Source organism: Rhamphochromis sp. 'chilingali', assembly GCF_963969265.1.
Source record: "Rhamphochromis sp. 'chilingali' genome assembly, chromosome: 9".
Lineage (NCBI taxonomy): Eukaryota > Metazoa > Chordata > Actinopteri > Cichliformes > Cichlidae > Rhamphochromis > Rhamphochromis sp. 'chilingali'.
This window is the reverse complement of record NC_137936.1, coordinates 25,915,415-25,937,782: the sequence shown is the minus strand read 5'-3', so window position 1 is coordinate 25,937,782 and position 22,368 is coordinate 25,915,415. Positions and strand designations below refer to the sequence as shown.

Below are 22,368 nucleotides of genomic sequence, written 5' to 3'. Positions count from 1 at the left end.
AGACATGATTCCACAACAAGGCTGGACTTGTTGACCTAATCCAAAGCTTGCTGGTTTGAGTTCTGTTTTTCTATTTGATGCTTGTCTAAGCTAGAATACAGCACTTTTTCCACTCTTAGTCACCAAAGATCCTAATGCACAACCATTCATTCAGTGCTTTTCATACTAATCTACCGCACAGTGCTTTTTTAAATCGCTCACTGTCTTCGCCTGTAACCACCTGTATTCAACCTCCTCAAATGTTTCTATTATTGTAGTTGCCCCCTCTGCCAGTAGATGTGTCCATGCTCATTAGCCAGATAACTGAAAATACATATCCTGACTATGCTCAACTTGGACCCCGATGAATGACTCTCATGCATCAATAGATTAACAAATCTAGGCTACGCCTAAAGTCAGGCAGCAATTCCAGTGATACACAAGTCTGTATTTATAGTGCCAGGCAGTAGCCAGGTGAACATGGTAGCTGCAGGACTTTATCTACTTAAACACCTAAAAAGCAGCAGTTTTGCTGGAGGCAAGGAGATCAGATATGTAAACTTTGAACAACAGATTGAAAAAAATACATTTCCAGTCTGTTGAAGTGAGGCACAGCAGTCTTTGTTTGCTGGATCAAAAAGTATTATTTATTCCTCATACAAGACTGACGATCAGTCTGTGGCAGCTACAACCTGGAACAGCTTACCACTACAGCTATGTTTTGTTAACTCTGTGACCTTTTTAGAAAAGCAGGTGAAAGCTTTTCTGCTTAACCAGGCCTTCTGTTCAGATTGTTTTCTGGTTTATTGTGGGTTTTTTCTATTATTTGTATCCATAATGAATGTCTTTTCTAAATGTGTTTTTTGTAAGGTGCTTTGTGACTGTATGCCTGTAAGAGGTGCTCTATAAAAAAAATCGTTATTTACTTGACTGTTGATAAGATAAGAGTGCGGAAAGATCAGAACAGGGAACAGATGGGCGAAACGGAGACACATCAAACGCACCTCACTCCAAGCTGATCCAGAGCAACAATCAGGCAGGAGTCAGAAAAATGAAGCTTGCCTTTCATACAACCCCAATTCCAAAAGATATTGGTTGTTGTGTGAAAGTGTGTGTGAAAAAAAAAAACTCAATACAATGATTTGCAAATCTCATAAACTCACATTTTCAAAATAGAACACAGAAAAAATGTTGAATGTTTAAACCAATAAAATTTTAAATTTGATGGCAGCACCAAATGTAACAGTAATCATCTAAGATCTGTTCTGCAAAAAATTCATTTGCCCTTCTGCAAACGCTGAAGATCAAAAGCACAACAGGTTTAGGGGTGTAAGCAGAGGTGAGGTGCCCACGAGAAAAACGCTTGTAGTTGCTTTATGTTCATGCCCTTTTGCAGCTGAGTTTTGAGCTTTTTTAAGAACCGTTTGGAGCTCAGAATCCACAAAAAGGAAATATCTGAGTTGAACACATGAATACAGAGGGTTTCACTTCTTTGTTGAAGCGCCGGGGTCAGCAAGTTCAGCAGGCTGAGGGATTAGAGAACTAGTGTGTGTGTTCTGCACGTAGCAAACGTATGTGCGTGTGTGTGTGTGTGACCTGTTGAAGTCAGCTCATTGACAAAGAATCACAAAGTCAAACAACAGAGGGAATATTTGTTTATGTGTCCGTGGGTGTTCCTCTACATTTCTTTTTAATAATCAGTTTAAGTACTGAGGAGTGGTACTGTGGTCTTTGAATGCTCAGGTTGCGTTCACAAGAGCCTTAACTCTCCACATAGCAACGCCATGCCTTTATTTGCTTGAACACTGGGGGCTCTGGAAAAAAACAGGTTGAACCAGGCTTTACATTTTCTGTTATGTAATGTGCTACATTACCCATTCAGGTGCTTGCATGTACACATCCTTAGGTATTATGGTATTTGGCAGGTAAAGATCGGTTAGTGAAATTACCCAACTTGGAAGAAATCCCAGCTGGTTTGTACTCTGTGCTCTGGCAGTAGACACATGTGATCATGTGATCTGTTCTGGTGCTTCTGTAGCTCTGAGGGTCTTTGAGGATTTTGAAATGATCGTACAATGAAATAACATAATACAAGTAACGTTTATGGGAAAAGTCCTTTGTCATAGTAGATGAAATAACAACATCTGCACCAGCATCAGAATTAGTAGCAATAGCAACAGTAAAAATAATATTTTAACTTGTCACAGCAGGAAAAACACAGGTGAGGGTAATAATGGCAGAGCCGGGTTTATTGGTAAACTCATGGAATAAACCAGGTAGATGTGGATATGTAGGGCTTGTAGAAAGGGCATGAAATTTCTGGTGTAGGAGTTTTTATCTTTCAGTTTTTTGGTCCACTTCTAGTCTGAATGCTCCTGGCTTGGTTTTCTTTTCCAGCCCAGGATATTATTGTTTGTACATACACCATGCTTAGACCTTGCATTAGTGCAAATCCATTTCCTCAGCCAATGCTGATTCCAGCTCTCGTACATACTCGCTTTCCAGCCAGTGCTTCAACAAGATGCTCGAAATATCAGTGTCCTTGAGTTTAAACTAATTTATTGTGTTCATAAATACTGTGCATGGGTGGGGCAGACGGGAAATAGGGTTAATATCTATTCACAGTAATAGGGGTGTTTATCTGTCCCTTAGCAACACTGTTGGCTTATTGACCAGATTTGGAGCAACAAGGAAAATGAGAGGAGATAAAAGAGCCGACTGGGCTGAGCTTCAAAAGAAGCAAAACACAAGAGAAATCCAAGCCCTGAACATTCATTTTGTTAATCTGTGTTGATCCATCCCCTCATTAAGACCTGCAGAGTCACCATTACATGTTCAGTCCTGTTGGACATTTGAACTTACCTCAGACTTTGGCTCAGTCCTCTGCAATCTAATGTTTTAAATTAATTGCTCCAATTTTGATTCTTTTGCCTAAGAAAAATATTCATTGACACTAAAGCTCTTTACCAACATTAAGCAACTGTTACCTGCCAAAGCAAATGCCAGGTTTCTGCTTTGGTTTTGTTTTCGTTTTTATTATTGTAGTTTTCTCCTTCATGTTTCATAGTTTTTGCTCTTTTCAGTGTTTCCGTTTTCGTGTCTTTGATTTAGCAATATTCTGTTTTATTTTATTTTCATTCTCTTTAGATTAATACCTTTTTCCTCCTTTCTGATTGTTTGACCATGCACTCATTGGTTCTACCCGTTCTCAGGTAGTTTCCTGTGTATAGTATACAGTAGTTTTTTCATTTGCTGTCTTCTGTATTGTAACCCTCCTGTTGGCAGTCTTGTTTATGAATTCCAGTTTCAGTTACACTGGCCTTCTGTTTTGTGTTTTTTTTGTATGTAAATCTGCTTCTGATCTCTGCGTTTTGGTAGCCAATGCATTTTCTTATCATGTAATGGTTCATTTATTATTAACTCTAATAATAATATTTTGCTGTATTTTATAGACATGCAGTAAATCTGTATTCTGTTGGATTCTGTAATTCTGCAATCCTGCTTATTTTTCTCCAGGCGAGAGTTCGTGAGCCACATGAACTCCAAATACCCTCCAATATGATCTCAACGAGCTACACGAGGAAAAGTAGTTAAAGAAACATGTTAGAGCATAAAGAGGTAGAAGTAGATTATGAAAAATTGTTTTTCCATTGCGTTTTTCCACATTTAGTCAGACCAGTGTCCATAACTGCTGCTGCTGCAGGCTGTAAAACACAATGGTGATTTAGACTTCTTGCTCAGACAAAAGTATTCATTTATACAAACACTTTCTTGACATCAATTCTTCTTGCTTCCTGCTACAAAAGACAGTAAAAAGTCCAAAACTAATGACCTCCCCCTGCTTCTACAGAGCCAAGAAGTGGGCCTGAGTAAAGCACGAACTATTGGACTAGTTTGCTCTGTGAGCCTTAGTTTGACAACCCTTCTGGAAATGACACAAGTAAAATATTCTGCTTGAGCAGAAATTTCCCGTACTAAGTACACTTGCTTAGTTTTTATTCTGGAATCCCTGACATTAACTATTTGTTTTTTTCTTTTTAACCATTGTGTGAACTTTCAAGATGAATCCTGCAAAAATACTGCGCTTCAAAACCACCACATAATCCAGAGGAGCCCAGAGATGCTCACAAACCTCCCTCCCTATTTTCAGTGTTTGGAAAAAACCTGTTGCACCACTGAAAAAGGTGGGAAAGCTTAGTGTTAGCCTGACAGCTCGACCAGAGAAAATAAAAAAGCAGCTATAAAGACAGCTGTAAAAACTATGATAGTTTTTGTTTTTCTAACTCAGTAGCTACCTAAAAACAAATGAACCAGATTGGAGATAATAGTATTTCAGATTAAGTACAGATAAAAACAGATATGAGTGTTGCAACATTGGTCATTGCCCTCAATGCAGAGAGTAAAAGATCATTTAAAAGTAGAAAGGATGAGGAGGATCTCCAGTATATTAGTGGGGTTATAAGGACCACAAAAACACTCAAGTTGTTGCATAAAGACTTCATCAAATGATGGATTTTGTTTAATTTTTGCCCCTTTTAAAAAAAAAAATAATTGAAAAAATGCAAACCTCACATCTAAGTTTGCAGTTGTAATCAATAGCTGACACACTGTTGAAACAATCAATCCAAACAAATTCACATGAACACTGAACTGAAGTCTTGGCTTTCACGAAAAAATCTTTAATGAGTAGCAGGCCCTTCAGTGGAAAAATCTAAGAAAATAGCCTTTTAATGATTAACACTATTAGAGTGGGGAAACTAATGCGAGCAAAAGAAACAAGGGTAAAAAAAAAAGTGCACTTTAGACTCTGAAATGTTAATGTGTTAATCAGATAAGCACAGAGTACTGTGAGAAAGGTCAAACCCAAGAATGGACGAAAGATAAAAAGGGAAAGGAGGAAAGGAAAGTTTGGAAAATTTGGTTTAAAATCAGCAAGAAAGTATTAATGAGTTAGGACGTGAGCAGTTTAAAATATCCAAGGAAATCGTTTTTTTACTCACAAAGAAAAACAAAGAGACTCAGAATGACCAAAGACAGGACAGAAGAGACTGCAAAGTGATTCAAAGCAACAATAAACTGCTTGTGCTGATGACAACAAGTCTCACAACTTTTCTAGATTACTTAGATTAAACACAGTAAGATTAGTTTTCACCTTCTCATCTCGTCTCCAAAAAGGCAAACACTTTGTTTAAAAAGCTGTTTGATGGAGTATTGGTTATATTAAGAGATGTGAAATCTCATAAATCTCTCTTATCTTCCACATACGGAGGCACCTGGCCAGCGTCATTAGAGACTCTAGGCTGCTTAAATTCACTGAAACAGAGATAGCTGACAAAAATATGCATCTCCATCCACTGAATCACAGTCTACAGACTGTAACCAGGTGAGGATTACACTGGAGCGCCTCATGTTGACCCTGGTTTTCCTTCATGATGCCCTGCAACTGGAATAGCTACAAAAATATACAGAAATATTACCTGTGATGTCAGATTACTGCGTATGCACTGCATGGGAGGGGTTTTAGTACACAACCATATGAAAATACATTTTTGGATAATTTAGTAAGAACTCCTTTGCATGCATTTATGTACATTAAAGGTATGCAAACTTTAGGCTGCGAGGGAGAGTTGCAGGGGGATGTGTGCAGTAAAAGATGTGCAGTACTGATGTTGCGTCCTGTGACACAGAGGTCACATGAAAATCATCAGGTTTTTAAGTTATCTTCAGTATCGCAACAATTCGCTAATTGTTAGCCAGCATACCACTGGACATATAAACTGGAGCTGCTAATAGATAAGCAGGCATGCTTTTTGGGGAAAATACATTTTTAAAAATCAGGTTCATGTTAAACTTCCTGTTAAATATGCAACAGAATTGCAATTCCCAAACTGGAGCTTATCATCAAAATTTATTCACTCATTCTTATAGGAAACTTTTGTAAACGTTAATTCAGCATTGCTGCATATACATGTGCATCAAATGCTCTCTGTGTACAATTACTTTTAAGACAGAGAGCAACTTTAATATACTGAAGTAGGAAACGGGACTCATGGCATGACAGTTTAAGATAATATATTTATTTAAAATGAACAATAGTACTGTCCTTCTACCAACAACATGTACACACAGACCTATGTGTGCATGTCATGGGTAACAGAATCCTTTAGAACTTAATTATAAGTTACAATAGTTTTTTTGTGCCTGAAATAGTTAATCTGTCTAACAGAATTTTTTCAGTTACTTAATTACACATCAGCCATTCTAGTGAAAGTCTGACCAGTTTTCTGAAGTTACAAATATTCAGAGTCTCTTATTTTTCTGGTTTCTTTCTTCCAGTTATAGATCAGTATTTCTGTCATTTATTACCGTTTTTCCACTGAATCAATGATCCCAATTTTGAACCAATCCCAAACATTTCCAATAAAAAATAACCAGTAGTAGTTCCCAAAAAATAAAATAAAAAATCAGGTCCAAAAACTCAGGTTCACTGCCAGTGGTTTTGGCACTGCAGCAAACAATAATGGCTAAACTCACATGGAGCCTGTGGAGTCTGGCTAGTGATTTTCATTCCACGTAAGTTACCCCAACTGTCCCTAAAAAACACATTAAAATGTTTGGTTCTCAAACCTGCTGAAATGTAGGCCAGCTCTCATGAGTCACCAAGGCCGAACTGGCTCCACACCTTTAAAAGAAAACAGAAAAAGTTAAACCTATGTGTGTTCTTCATAACTTCTTCTAACACTGAAAACACACATTAAGGCTACTGTAACTTTCTGTAATTAGATCTGTTTTCCTCTAATACTAATCTCACATAACACACCAAACAGGCTAGAGCACACTATTTTGTCACTGAAACCATCTCCCATACAAAGGAGAAAAACAAGTTATTTTTTCTACTTATGAAATAGTGATAGCTTAGCTTGATAATCAGACTCACTTCCACGTTGGGTCACTTCATTCAGCTTGTTTAAAAATCACTGAACAAAATCAGATGACTCACAGGTGTCAGGGCTTGAAAAGGCCCATCCTGTTTTTTGATTAAACGGCAATAATCCTTTCTGTCATCGTTGTATTTTTACTCAGTTGTATATAGTATTTGTATTTGACATTAAAGACAAAGGGAGAGAGGGCGTTTGCTGTGGCTGCACCCAGACTGTGGAACAGTTTACCTCCTCACGTCAGACTCTCCAAAAGCCTAGAAACTTTTAAAACCGCTCTTAAAACTCACCTCTTTTCACTGGCTTTTAGAAAGGTTTAATTTATTTGTTTTATATATTTTTATTTTATTTTTATCAGCGAGGTGTTATTACGAAATTGTGTTCTATTGTATTTTTATCTGTATTTACTGTACAGCACTTTGGTCAGCCTTGGTTGTTTTTAAATGTGCTCTATAAATAAACTTGACTTGACTTGACTTGACATTACTCTGGAATTAAGCAATTACACAACAACCACAGTGTGAGAAAGATTATACCAAGTCAAAAACCCACATATGCACACTTGCCTTAAAATGCAGCCTTTTTAATTTGTTAAGCCTCTCATCTGCTGTCAGAAGCTTCATGACACCTAAAAAGGGTTGAATCCCTCAGTAGATTGACCGAGTATGAAGGACTGAAACTACTGATTTAAAATACATAATTGATTCAAAAAATAATATCCACGTAAACATAGTATAAAAATAAGTACTTTTTAAAATCCTATGCCTTTATTTTTGATTTTGGCCATTTTGGTCCTCCGTAACTTACGCACACTAAAATGAAAATGTTCAAGAAGCTCAATGCGAGTCTGAGAAATTTAAATGTCACACATTTAAATGTCTCATGCAAATATTTCTAAAGAACCAAGATCGATAGTTCAAACTGTTGCACAAGTTACTGGGAAGTGTAGCTGCTATGTCAACATCAAACATCAGACTTGTTCCCCTCAGCCAAGAGGAAGATGGTCGTTGGAAGATGGACAGTGTTAAGTTTGTGAGAAGGTTTGTTGCCAAGCACGTGGACAAAGAGTGCTGTTTCTGCCCCTACAGCAAAGAACTACATCCACACCAATCAGTCAGCCTCTCTGCACAAAGAAAAAATTAATACATAAGCTAATTTATATAATAGTTTAATCCAATTTTCAACAAACTCCTCTGTCAATAAGAGGGTATGAACCAGACTGAGGCTGGACTGAAGAGAGAGGGAGGGGAAAGGGGTCTTACAGGGTCAGGGGTCAGTTTAGCCTGCAGTCTGAGTAACTCCATTTGATCTACAATTTGATCACCCATATACCTAAAAACAACTCACCTGGCTGAGCAGTCAGTCTGTGTACTAAAGGCTGCAGTCCTTCTCCAGTGTTCTTTCCATCTCACTCTTTCCCCACTTTCTGAACATGTCCCATGTAATAAAGAAAAAGATGCCCAAAAATATTATATAATTAAAAAAAATATTAATAACATTCCTCACACAGACCAGGCCTCAGACAAGTGAGCTGTCCCAGTTTTACAGCTCAGTCTTTTATTATACAAAGGCCATGTCCAGATGAAACCTATTTATTAGTTTCAGGTTGGCCATTCTTGTATTTTGCTCGTTTGTGTTGTTGTGTTTGCACATCTCTGTTGCTTGTGGGGCTCGCACACAAGAATTTCACTCGCATGTGCTGTGCCAGTGTGCCTGCACATGTGATGTGACAATAAAAAGTGATTTGATTTGATTTGATTTGAACCTGATCAGTTTACAGAAGTAAAAAATAATACATTCTCTTTGTAAAGTATAATATGTTTTTTCACTTTAATTTCATGTTTAATTAAAAATAGCAGAAGGAAACATGATTAGTGATAATACATTTCAACAGATGGTGTGTTTCAGAGAACAAAACTTCTGCAGTGTTTGATTTAACGTTTTTTTTCACCAGTCTGAGAAAGACTGCATGAACAAAATTGTTAATAATTAGGTTTATCACAGTAAAATTGCAAAGAATTTGGTCATTTTTACCGCAGCACATAATATCATTAAAATACTTAGAGAATCCAGCGAAATCTCAAAGTGGTGAAAACAAGCACTGAGTGCTATGACCTCCAGTCTCTGCAGCAACGACTAATGTGATTATGTGGTTGAAATCACTGCATAAGTTCAGGAACTCTTTTGAAAATCATTGCTAGTGAACAAATAAATAATAGGAATAAAAATTAACCATGTAAAGAAAAACGCAGATATATACAGAATCCATAAATGTTGTTGTCTGGGTTAAAAAACGTGACTTTTTAAAAGTACCTTTTAATGCAGGATGGGTGAATCTTAATGCACTGCTGGTCCATACGGCAGACATCTTCACAACCTAAAGCTTACCATATTTTATTATCTGTTTTACTCTAAACAAAACCATCATTTACAAGATAAACTTCACAGTGATTAGAGGAAGACTTTAAAAAGAGCATTTAAAATCATAAACCCATCAAGAAAGTGTTTACTGGTTTCATAAATAAACTGAGAAGTTGGGTAATTTTCTCATAGATGTCTCATAGAAGACACTTACAAATGTGGATTGCACAACACTGGACATTATATTTCTTCATTTCCATTTAATACTTGTACAGCTGCTGTTATTGTTCTATATTTCTTCATGCATTCTTATATATTTCTATACTGTGTATTGTGTATTTTGTTGTACAGTTATTTTATTTTCAACTTTAATTTTTATATTTTATTTTATTCCATCCTGGTTAAATTTACCCTTTTTAATTTTCATATTTATTTCCTATTCTATTCATAGTCTTTTTTTTTTCTTTAGGTCACGAGCAGTTGTCTAAGCATTTCACTGCATATCGTACTATGTATGACTGTATATGTGATAAATAAAATTTGAATTTGAATTTGAGATGTCTGTGTGTTGAGATGTGGTTTTGCATGTAATTTCCAGGAAAAGCCTTGAATAAAAAGCGTTTAATGAAGCAGTCAGTAGAAAATGGTTAATTGCATATATGGAAACTGTTAAAGTGAACCTGAGAATCCTCTGACATCTTACATCGTGGCCATCTCGTGTGTGAGAAACCGTCACATCCGTGTAAAAAGTCTTACGTTGCATTTCTCATGTGTTGCTGTTTTCTTTGGTCTGTGTGAAGCTCATTCGGTGTCTGAGCATCACTGTACCTCGCTGTGTCTCCGTCTGTCCCTGGGAAAACGGCAGAGGAGGAATGCTTTGTGTACTTTTAACCCTTCACAGGCCCCTTTGTCTCGCTCTGAGCTGTTCATCCTCTGCCTGTGATCTCTGCTCTTTAAAGCAGATCCGGGTGACGTCAGCTCTCAAATGCCCGCTGACAGACAATAGAAGGCATCCTGGAGAGGATTACGCAGTGACTCACAGAGGATCGCTCGGTTACCAAAAGGCTTCTTTAAACTCACACCGCATTGCTTTTCATGGCACGGCCAGTGAGAGCTGTTTATTTGAAACCTAAATTATTTTTATGAATGGTAACAAAAATAACAGGTGTGTTGTAGATAAACTGAACAATGAAAAATATTCAAATACTCTCATGAGACATGTCAGTGAATGCAAGTCACCGTAAGTAAATGAGCTGATCTAACGCTTCTCAGTGACTGTGCAAGTATCGTTCCTGGGAGGGTTTCGAATTCTATTTCACTGGAGACCATGCTTTGTAATGAAAATCCCATCAGGGACCAAATATACTGATTATTAACAGTTCAGTTTAATTAAGCAAAATACTTTTTGATTACAGTTGCACAAGCGGGCTATCCTGCAGCCAAGTCAAGCCTGAAGATAACATGATGACACACTGCACAACCCCACCAAAAATCTCATAAACTTGTATTTTCTCCACAATAGAACACAGAAAGCATATCAAATGTGTAAACTGAGAAAAATGTATCATTTTAAGAAAAATATCATTTTGAATTTGAACACATCTCAAACAGTTGGGGTCAAAAAGTAGCACAGCCATTATAGCACTGTGTAACATCCCACCTTCTTTTACCAACAGTCCCTAACCGTCTGGGAACTGAGGAGACTGTTTACTGGACTTCAGGGAGAAGGATGCTGTCCCCTTCTTGTCTGATACATTATTGCTCAAAAGTCCAGCAGTTGTCATATTTTTCATTTCATTGTGTCCCAAATGTTTTCCGTTAATGAAGAGTCTGGTCTGCAGACAGCTCAGTTCAGCTCCTGGATTCTTCTACTACAAAGCCATGTTGTTGTAATAAATGCTTGACGTTGTCTAGCTGAAATATGCAAAGCCTTTCCTGAGAAAGATGTTATCTGACTGGGAGCATTTTTCAGCATTGATGGTGCCAGTTCTATAAGCACTGGTCTACCCCCATACCATGCAGGCTTTTGACCATGAGCCAGACGGTCCCTCTCCTCTTTAGCCCGGAGGATATGGTGTCCAGGTTTCCCTGTTTCAAATTAACCTAATTAGCTGGAAAATTTTCCTCCAGCTGCTTTTATAAACCAACACCTACTTTTTCAGCCCAACTTGTTGGCCCGACGTGTTGCTGCCATTAGATTCATAATGAGCTATTATTATTTTTTCTTTAAATGGCAAAATGTCTTAATTTAGATATTTCATGTGTTTCCATTTTCTACACTCTGTTTTTATTTAATTTTATATTAGAATTGCAGGTGTAGTTGAAAGCCATGTAGCTTACCTGTAACACACAGCCCAGCCTTTTGCACAAAACTGGCTGCATATAAAAAAAGGAAACTTGGCTTTCGCTTTGAGATTTGGCTCAAATAAACTTATGGCGCAGTTGTAGCATTCCTTCCTTATCTGTGCCTCCATGTTTATGCTGCTATGTGGATACACACATCATAATGACCAAGCAAATTCTGTTCTTTGAAATTATAAATCATCTTTGGATCTTTACACTCTGTTAAGACACAGACTGCTCGGTCTCAGCAGAAAATATTTGCCTTCAGTATTTTTGTTTTGTTTTTGAGCATGGGTGCTGCAGAAGGTGTGGCAGTCTGTGTATTGGGCATGTGCACAAGACACGTGTTGCTGTGCCTGCTATATTTACACCTACACATGCAAATGTTTTTGAGAAAGTAAAGACATTGTAAGTTTGACATGTGAGTTAGTGTAGAGAAAAAGCAAATCATTTATACATTTGTTTCATGTTACACACACCAACACATAAAACTAAAGGTATTTTTTTACCATCCATCCAGTGGCGGCTCCTGAAAAAAATCTCAGGGGGGGCAATTTTTATGATATCGACTAAAATGACCCATTTAATGAGTACATCAAACAACACAATTTTAATTTAAATTTAAAATGAACAACCATATTCTGGCCATTTGTATAGATTTGTAAAAATGAACATGAACAGATTTTTTTTTTTTTTTTTTGAATGAATGAATGAAAAATAACTATTGAAAACAACAACTGTAAACTGATTGGGGGGGTGGGCTAAAGAGAGAAAGAGAGAGGGATGGAGAAAGAGAGTAAATATGGTTAAGGGTTCTTATTTGTACAAGAACTTTGCTCGTCTGTCTTTCTGAGTGGCAAATTTCTCGATGACCCTGGTGTTGAAATCAGGAAGTTCTTGTGTGAGTTTTTTCTCTATGGACAGCATAGCCAGAGCGTTGAGCCGATCCTGAGCCATATTGTTTCTCAGGAAAGTTTTTATCCTCTTTAAAGTAGAGAAACACCTCTCCGATTCTGATGTTGTCATTGGTGTGGTGATGAGGATGTTAAGAAGACTTACAGTTTCGGTGAATGTGTCTTGAAGGTTGTTTTCCATCAGAACCTGATAGAGCGCCAGCGCACCACTACAACTCTGAAACTCCTCGTTGTCGTAGATCAGGGACAGTTCTGTTTTAAGTCTGGCTTTGTCCAATGAGGGATAGGCTTCCACTGTGGTTTGTAGTGCTGCATCTGGAAAATTTTTGCTGTGTTGTTGGAACAAGTCTCCTTGCAACAGAGTGGCGCTGACAAGGTGCTTGGTGAAAGAAAACCTCTCCTTGGCATGGCTCATAATGGTGTCGCACACCTATCCAATAATATATAATTGGTAAGAGTTAGATTCAGTGGTAAGACTTTGGCACATGTCTCATGTTAATCATTATTCTGAAAAAAAAAATCTGTCCATAACAAAACAAAACAGTCATGACCACTATATCAAATGACATCTGACAGCATCGTCATTAGATTTTATCTGATGATCCGATTTAAATCAGACCAAGCAGCTAGTGCTTACCTCCAGTGCCAAATGGTGTTGCCTGTCTTCCCCCAATGTTCTCCGTCTCTTTGTGGGTGGGTCTTGAACAGGTCCCCTGTACTCCTCATCCACAACCAGATTAGGAAGTGCCTCCCTGATCCAATACATAAGTTTCATTAATGGCTTCTGAAAACTGAATAGGGATATATTAACCAAACACAAACCAAACAAAGGTTGTGTTCTAATTACCGGGAATTACCGGATTTAATTAATAACCGGACCTGGTTTAATGGCTGGGGGAAAACCAGTGCAAGTAAATAAAGGCCCTGGCCATAATTTCAGGAAATAGCCTATGGTATAGGCTACATCAAATCATTACTGGGAATATACTTCATCAAATATACTTAATCAAATATTTTTCATAAAATTACTTCAAAGGCTGATATAAATCAAAATTATCTGAATTCCATTAAACATTTAAGTCACAGAACACAGAATATATGCAGAGAATTTGATAGAATCTATGCATAGATAATTAACATTTATTCTAGGTTACATATTTATGCTTTTATGCCTACCTGATAGCCTGCATGCGGCTGATGAATGTCTGGGTGATCCCTGCGATGGTGACAGAATCGATGTTTCTCTTCTGTAGGTGGTTATACAGCATGTCTACATGTGGCATTATCTTGTGAAACAAGGCCAGGAAAAAACAGAAAGCTTCGTCTTCCAGCATTCTCACGAAACCACCGGCATCTCTCTTTGTAGGGGCATCAAATCCTTCACTGTTACGGATGGTCTGAAAACACCTCACCAGATCGTCTTTATGTTCATACACTGTATTCACAGCACGACTGTTGAAGTTCCAACGGGTTGCCGATGCACTTGGAAGTCGGTGCGCCACCACCTCGTCAAGCACTGCAGTCCTCTTGCTCGATTTAGTAAAAAAAGAAGCGAATCCTGCTATGTCGGAAAAAAAGTGACTGATTTGAGGGATGTGGGAGGTTGCTTGTTGCATTACCAGGTTTAACTGATGGGCATAACAATGTACGTAGTGAGCGTTAGCATAAATGTCCTGTATCTTACGCTGCACTCCTCCAGTGGTACCCCTCATTACAGCGGCCCCATCGTAGGCCTGGGCGATCAACTTTCTCTCTTGTCCCTGGGGGAGGATGAAGCGCAGCCTCTCCGATAAGGCACTGGCTATTGCATCTGCACAAGCATTGGGTAGCTTGATGAATTCAAAAAAACGCTCTTGAATACGGTTTCGTTGGTCAATGTATCTTAGCACCATGACTAACTGACAGTGTGTAGAAATGTCAGTGGTTTCATCAGCTTGAATGGCTAAAAACTTCGCTGCCTTTACTTCTTCCACGATCCTTTCTCTCAGAACTGCCAACATGCAATCCAGGATCTCGTTCTGGACTGTTTTCGAGGTGCCTTTAAATACAGTAGCATTTTCAAGGTGTTGCCTCAAGTCGTGATCAATTGATGCCATCAAGTCGACTAAACCTCTAAAAATCCCTGGATTGTCTGAGGAATCACTTTCATCATGTCCCCGCATTGCTAGCTCAAAAGCACCACAAAACTTAATACAATCGATGATTTTAGATAAAATATGACGGTTTTTATCTACCTCTTCGTTGTGCCTTCTTAAAGCAATCCGATGTCCATCATCTAGCTGCGCCGCTATGCTAGTTTTCCCTAGCACAGCTAGCTTTACACTGTTGTCCATATGAACTCGTGAGCTTTCATGTTTCTTGATTCGTTCGGAGAGGTGCTTTAAGTCGGTTTGTCCAGATTGTGTCCACGTCAAATCACACTTGTCACTTTTGAACAGTATGCACGGGAAACAAAAAAGTGCATTAGCTGTTCCACAGCCTGTCAGCCACGACTTGCGCTGGAACCAACTCCGACAAAAAGTCCTGTTGTATGCTTTTGACTTCTCCTTCGTTGCCTGGGTTAGTTGAATTTCGGGCTTGTCAGGTCCCAACTCTTTAACTTGCAGTTTTTCTGCCATTGTCCTTCTGGCAAAAGGGTAGGTTAGAAGCGATCTAACCGAATTTGGGGGAGGCTGTGCCTCAACCGTTAACAATACCGCTGCCATCGTCTCTCTCTGACCTTATAGCTCACTTAGGCTACTGACTGAGGTAAAATTCTAGAACAGCAAATCTTCGCGCGTTTTCTGCAGGGGCGCAATTTTAAGCGCCCCCAAACCATTTAATTCAGCGACGCTGATAGGTCAAATATTTATTATTTTCCCCTGGCAACCATTTAATGATAGGCTATTTCGCTGCATATCAAGGGCGCTTTGACGAGCGCCCCAGAAGAAGAAAAACACCGTTTGTTGGTTGAACTTTAATGAGTCAGCTGGTGAAAATGTTAAAATACGCCTGGCTGTATATGGGCACACACATAGTAAAACTATCATTGATGAATTTTTTAAAAATATATATTTTTACTCCTCCACATTTGGGGGGGCGGAGCCCGAGCGCCCCCTATGGGCCAGCCGCCACTGCATCCATCCATCCATCCATCCATCTTCATCCGCTTTATCCGAGGCCGGGTCGCGGGGGCAACAGCCTAAGCAAAGAGGCCCAGACCTCCCTCTCCCCAGCCACCTCCTCCAGCTTATCCGGGGGAATACCAAGGCGTTCCCAGGCCAGCCGAGAGATATAATCTCTCCAGCGTGTCCTGGGTCTGCCCCGGGGCCTCCTCCCGGTGGGACATGCCTGGAACACCTCACCCAGGAGGCGCCCAGGGGGCATCCTTGTCAGATGCCCGAACCACCTCAGCTGGCTCCTTTCGATGTGGAGCAGCAGCTGCTCTACTCTGAGCCCCTCCCGGATGGCCGAACTTCTCACCCTATCTCTAAGGGAGAGGCCAGCCACCCTTCGGAGGAAGCTCATTTCTGCCGCTTGTATCCGCGATCTCGTTCTTTCAGTCACTACCCACAGCTCGTGGCCATAGGTGAGGGTAGGGACGTAGATCGACCGGTAAATTGAGAGCTTCGCTTTTACACTCAGCTCCCTCTTCACCACGACGGACCGGTGCAGCGTCCGCATTACTGCAGCTGCAGCCCCAATCCGTCTGTCGATCTCCGGCTCCCTTCTCCCATCACTCGCGAACAAGACCCCGAGATACTTGAACTCCTCCACTTGGGGCAGGAACTCATCCCCGACCCGGAGTGGGCACTCCACCCTTTTCCGGCTGAGAACCATGGCCTCAGATTTGGAGGTGCTGATCCTCATTCCCGCTGCTTCACACTCGGCTGCGAACCGTTCCAGTGCGAGCTGGAGGCCCTCACCCAATGAAGCCAACAGAACCACATCATCTGCAAAAATCAGAGATGAGATTCTGAGGCCACCAAAGCGAAAGCCCTCCGCCACTTGGCTGCGCCTAGAAATCCTGTCCATAAAAATTATGAACAGAACCGGAGACAAAGGGCAGCCCTGGCGGAGCCCATCACCCACCGGGAACGAGTCCGACTTATTGCCGGCAATGCGAACCAAGCTCTTGCAACGGTTGTATAGGGATCGAATGGCCCGTAGCAATGGGCCAGACACCCCATATTCCCGCAACACCTCCCACAGGACACCCCGAGGGACACGGTCGAATGCCTTCTCCAAGTCCACAAAACACATGTAGACTGGTTGGGCAAACTCCCATGCACCCTCAAGTATCCTGGAGAGGATAAAGAGCTGGTCCAGTGTTCCGCGACCAGGACGAAAATCGCATTGTTCCTCCTGTATCCGAGGTTCGACTAACGGACGAACTCTCCTTTCCAGCACCCTGGCATAGACTTTCCCAGGGAGGCTGAGGAGTGTGATCCCCCTGTAGTTGGAACACACCCTCCGGTCCCCTTTCTTAAAGATGGGGACCACCACCCCGGTCTGCCAGTCCACAGGTACTGCCCCTGATCTCCACGCAACATTGCAGAGGCGTGTCAACCAGGACAGCCCTACAACGTCCAGAGCCTTCAGGAACTCGGGGCGGACCTCATCAACACCAGGGGCTCTGCCACCAAGGAGCTGTTTAACTGCCTCAGTGACCTCGCCCCCGGAAATTGGCGGGTTATTCCCCTCATCCCCAGACTCTGCTTCCTCCTCGGAAGACGTGTCAGTGGGATTAAGGAGGTCCTCGAAGTATTCCTTCCACCGCCTGACAATTTTCTCAGTCGACGTCAGCAGCGCTCCGCCAGCACTATACACAGTGCAGGTAGAGCACCGCTTTCCCCTCCTGAGACGTCTGACGGTTTGCCAGAATCTCTTCGAGGCAGTCCGAAAGTCTTTTTCCATGGCCTCTCCGAACTCCTCCCACACCCGAGTTTTTGCTTCAGCCACTGCCCGAGCCGCATTCCGCTTGGCCTGTCGATACCTGTCGGCTGCCTCCGGAGTCCCACAGGCTAACCAAGCCCGATAGGACTCCTTCTTCAGCCTGGTGGCTCCCTTCACCTCTGGTGTCCACCATTTGGTTCAGGGATTACCACCACGGCAGGCACCAACCACCTTGTGGCCGCAGCTCAATGCAGCAGCTTCGGCAATGGAGACGCTGAACATGGTCCATTCGGACTCAATGTCCCCAGTCTCCCTCGGAATGCTGTTGAAGCTCTGTCGGAGGTGTGCGTTGAAGATCTCGCGGACTGGGGCCTCTGCTAGACGTTCCCAGCACACCCTCACTACGCGTTTAGGTGCACCAGGTCTGTCCAGCGTCCTCCCCCGCCACCTGATCCAACTCACCACCAGGTGGTGATCAGTTGACAGCTCAGCCCCTCTCTTTACCCGAGTGTCCAGAACATATGGTCGCAGGTCTGCTGATACGATTACAAAATCGATCATCGACCTACGGCCTAGAGCGTCCTGGTGCCACGTGCACTTATGGACACTCTTATGTTCGAACAGGGTGTTCGTTATGGCCAAACTGTGATTAGCACAGAAGTCCAATAACAGAGCACCGCTCGGGTTCAGATCAGGGAGGCCGTTCCTCCCAATCACGCCCCTCCAGGTCTCGCTGTCGTTACCCACGTGAGCATTGAAGTCTCCCAGCAGGACAACAGAGTCTCCAGGTGGAGCACCCTTCAGCACCCCCCCCCCAGGGACTCTAAGAAGGCTGGGTACTCTGAACTGCCACTCGGCGCATAAGCGCAGATGACAGTCAGGACCCGTTCCCCGACCCTAAGGCGCAGGGAACAAACCCTCTCGTCCACCGGGAAAAACCCCAACGTACCGGCAGCAAGCCGAGGGGATATTAGGATACCCACCCCAGCCCGCCGCCTCTCACCAGGGGCAGCTCCAGACTGAGACAGAGTCCAGCCCCTCTCCAGGAGACTGGTTCCAGAGCCCAAGCCGTGTGTAGAGGTGAGCCCGACTATATCTAGCCGGTACCTCTCAACCTCACGCACTAACTCAGGCTCCTTCCCCACCAGAGAGGTGACATTCCATGTCCCTATTGCCAGTCTTGGCAGCCGGGGGTCAGTCCGCCAGGGCCTCCGCTCCTGGCCGCCACCCGACACACAATGCACCCGACCCTTATGGCGCCTCCTGCGGGTGGTGGGCCTGCGGGAGGATGGGCCCATGTCTCCTCTTCGGGCTGTGCCCGGCCGGGCCCCATGGACTAAGGCCCGGCCACCAGACGCTCGCCCTCGGGCACCCTCCCCGGGCCTGGCTCCAGGGCGGGGCCCCGGTAACCCTATCCCGGGCAGGGTAAACTGTTCCCTCGGTGTCCTTTTCATAAGGGTCTTATGAATCGCTCTTTGTCTGGTCCCTCACCCAGGGCCAATTTGCCATGGGAGACCCTACCAGGGGGCAAAAGCCCCCAGACAACATAGCCCCTGGGATCCCTGTGACACACAAACCCCTCCACCACGATAAGGTAGCGATTCAAGGAGGGGTATATTTTTTACCAGCAAATATATTATTGTGTGGCATGAAATAGACCAGTGAGATCAAAAAATAAAGCAGTTATTGGAATTACTCAACTTTTTTCTTTTTAACATTTTCCTTTATCTAAAGCTGGCAAATGAAAGGAAAACCTGAACCATTCACTTCTACGGTGATTAGCTCTGTTATGCTGTGGTTCCAAATCTTTTTATCTAAACATGATGTAAAACCACATCTGCATTTGCCATTGTGTAATTTGTGGCTTTTCTAAGTGATCATTTCACAAGAACAGTAGTCTGATGATTCCCTACGAGGAGGTAAAAGCGGAGACGAAGAACATCTTTTTAGCTGGAAACGCACTCTTTGAACAGAAGAGGCAGGCACCTGCAGGAGCTGGTTGGGGGGAGAGAGAGAGACTACAAACAATAAACAGGACAAAAGACAAACTAAAGGAGAGAGAAGACAAAAGTTAATGACACGCAACACATGAAAATAGAGGACTGAAGGAGAAGTGCTTGCTGCATCTTGGGAAGTCCCCCTATAGCCTGAAACTAACTAAGGGAGGATTCAGCATCATATGATCCAGCTCTAACTAGACCAAAGCTTTGTCAAATATCAAAGTTTGAAGTCTGATCTGAGGGCAAGGTTTTTTTATTTGGATAATGTGGTGAAGTCTACTATAACCTTCTGAGGTTTCATGGTTAATGTCCCCAACCTTAAGCCCAGGGGCGTGTCTAGAGGGGTGCATTAGGTGGCACCATCCTCATTTGAAATAGTTCTCTCCCATCCCTCTTCAATGCCATTAGACCAGCGGTCCCCAACCTTTTTTGCGCCACGGACCAGTTTATGCCCGACAATATTTTCACAGACCGGCCTTTAAGGTGTCGCGGATAAATACAACAAAATAAAACTAGTACCGGTACTGAAAAAAGAAGATTTATTCATAACACACGTGAAAAGACCCAGAAAAACCGAGTTGACGATAAAAACGATAAGAAAATAACGCTAAAAACTGATAAAAACCCTGAAAACCATACATTTCACACCTGAGCCTCAACTCTCGCAGCCCGGTACCAAACGACTCACGGACCGGTACCGGGCCAAGGCCCGGGGGTTGGGGACCGCTGCATTAGACCACGCTACTGTTAATCTTACAATGCTCAAAACAATTAAGTGAGAGCATGATGAGGACAATTGTAAATTAATACAGAAGGAATGTAAATAGACCCATAATAGACCCATTTCTGTAGTATACTTACATATCTATACTATTGCTAATATATATTGTAATATATCTATATCACTAAAGCACTTCTGGATGGATGCAAACTGCATTTCGTTGCCCTGTACCTGTGCATGTGCAATGAAAATAAAGTTGAATTCTATTCTATTCTATTCTATTCTAAATTACTGTACTTTTGTAAAGCACTTATTTGAGTGCTTTACAAAAGTACAGGAAAAGTACAGCAAATGAATTGGATGCTGTGTTGTCTAATGTTTGCACGTTGTAGGTATTTCCCCACTTTGTTGTGATCTGTATTTGAGTCTTACTCAAAAAACTAATGTATTATACATATTACACAGAACACTTTAATAATAAGTAATGCAGTGCATTATTTAATTACTCCCAGTAGAAAGTATTTTGTTAAACCACTTGTTACTTTACTTTCGCTGTAAAATGACCTGAAAACCACCGTCTCATAATTACCAATTAACAATATAAACCTGAGGCTACACACCGACAGAAATCCCTATCCTAACATATGATCTCTTTCTTTGTATTAACCTTTGAACACAAAGCCGAAAACACAAAGCAAAGATGAAACACAAAGCAAAGCGACTTCAAAACGGTCGTCATGGTGATGAACTGGTAGAAACGGAGGCTGGAGTCTGACTGCTCATGAGTTTGTTCACAGTTGAAGTTCAGGGTCTGGCTGCTGAGTTGGGGTCGGCATTCAGCTTTAACATCACTCTGGGTTCTTGGCTAACCCAGCGTTAGCATGCTGTCCGAGCAAGTGTTTGCAAAGAGCTGAAGTTGTGTTAACAGTATGATATAGTTGTTTCTGTCCTGGATGAAGTTTCCACTTTGCCATTGCACTCTCATCCTTTTGTGCAATAAAATATAAATAAAATGCCCATATCCACTCGGCAGACTGCTCCACTGTTTTCCTTCTCCAGCATATCAGCTGAAATCAGCTGATTGTAACTCAAGTGCAAGTGGAACAAATAGGCAAGCAGACTAACTAAAATGTGTTTTTTCAGTAAATTTGTTCCATTGTAAATTTGTCTTCTCACACAATTTTATTTAAAGGACTTTTACCTGCACTGTGGTGTAAAAATAACAATGAAAAAGGCTCAACTTAGAAGTAATTTTGAAAAGGTTTTTCCTTTAATTATTTATCTCAGGATAATGTTGGTGAAATTCCTGGAATGATTAGTACATCTATGAGTGACATTGAAAGTGTGTGATCATGTATAAGTTGTATAGTTTTAATGTTTTATTTAGGAACAGGATGGTGTGTATGTGTAAGTTTGGTGATGGAGTCTTTATTATGAATGAATGATGAATTTTTATGAATTATTATGTCTATTTTTTTATGTTTTAGGACAACAGATGGAAATTAGCCCTTGGCTATAATCTGGTATGTTTACATTCATGTAATTTTTTTTACATTTATGTTCATTAACGTACACTGTCCTAAATAAATAAATTAAATTAAATACTGAAGGAAAAACATAAACCAGCTTATTTTATGTTGTTGGTTGCATATAAATGAATACAAAGTTGTTCTAGCTGATCAGCTTTGTCCTGACGACACATTTTTATCCTCATGGGAATGATGTGTTTCAGGATTCCCCTCTCCGTGGAGCATGTGCGCTGAATGAGGAAGAAAATTAAGTTAATCGTGTCCTACGACCTTTACCATCACCTGTACGGGATTTGGTATTAACATGTTATGTCAAGTGAAGTGAAGTGCACAGACCTGCTCTGATTGTTCTGGTGACACTTTTTCTTCTTAGTTTGCCATCTTTGTTTTTATGAAATAGCTGAACTCAAACATTTGGAGCACTTGGTGATCTGTTCTGTTAGGAAGGGTTCACAATAAATGGTTTCATGTCACTAACAGTCCTGTTCGTGTTTAAAATAGAAACCCAAGAAGGCAAAATAACTTATTTGCATGGCTGTGCCTGGCTTCAAACCTATAGCTTGTTGTCTGATTATGAGGTCTGGGTGTTTTGGAGATGCTTCTCTGTCGAAGCTTTCATCTCATATTGACTTTTAAAGACTTTGTTTAACTGATTCTGAAGTCCTGTGTTTTGCCTGCTTGTGTTAAAACCCCGTTGAACATGATGAC

At 41.4% G+C, this 22,368-nt stretch overlaps 1 protein-coding gene across 1 annotated transcript; it reads right to left on the bottom strand.

Annotated features, from left to right (window-relative positions):
• Window positions 1-12,128: 12,128 nt before the first annotated feature.
• LOC308403207 (zinc finger MYM-type protein 1-like) lies at window positions 12,129-15,240 on the bottom strand (the record flags this gene model as incomplete). The annotated part of the gene is made up of 3 exons (XM_080892471.1): window positions 12,129-12,965; window positions 13,173-13,287; window positions 13,712-15,240. The coding sequence occupies 3 exons, from the start codon at window positions 15,238-15,240 to the stop codon at window positions 12,438-12,440; spliced, it is 2,172 nt and encodes a 723-aa protein (XP_080748597.1). The 3' UTR covers window positions 12,129-12,437.
• Between the last annotated feature and the right edge of the window lie 7,128 nt (window positions 15,241-22,368).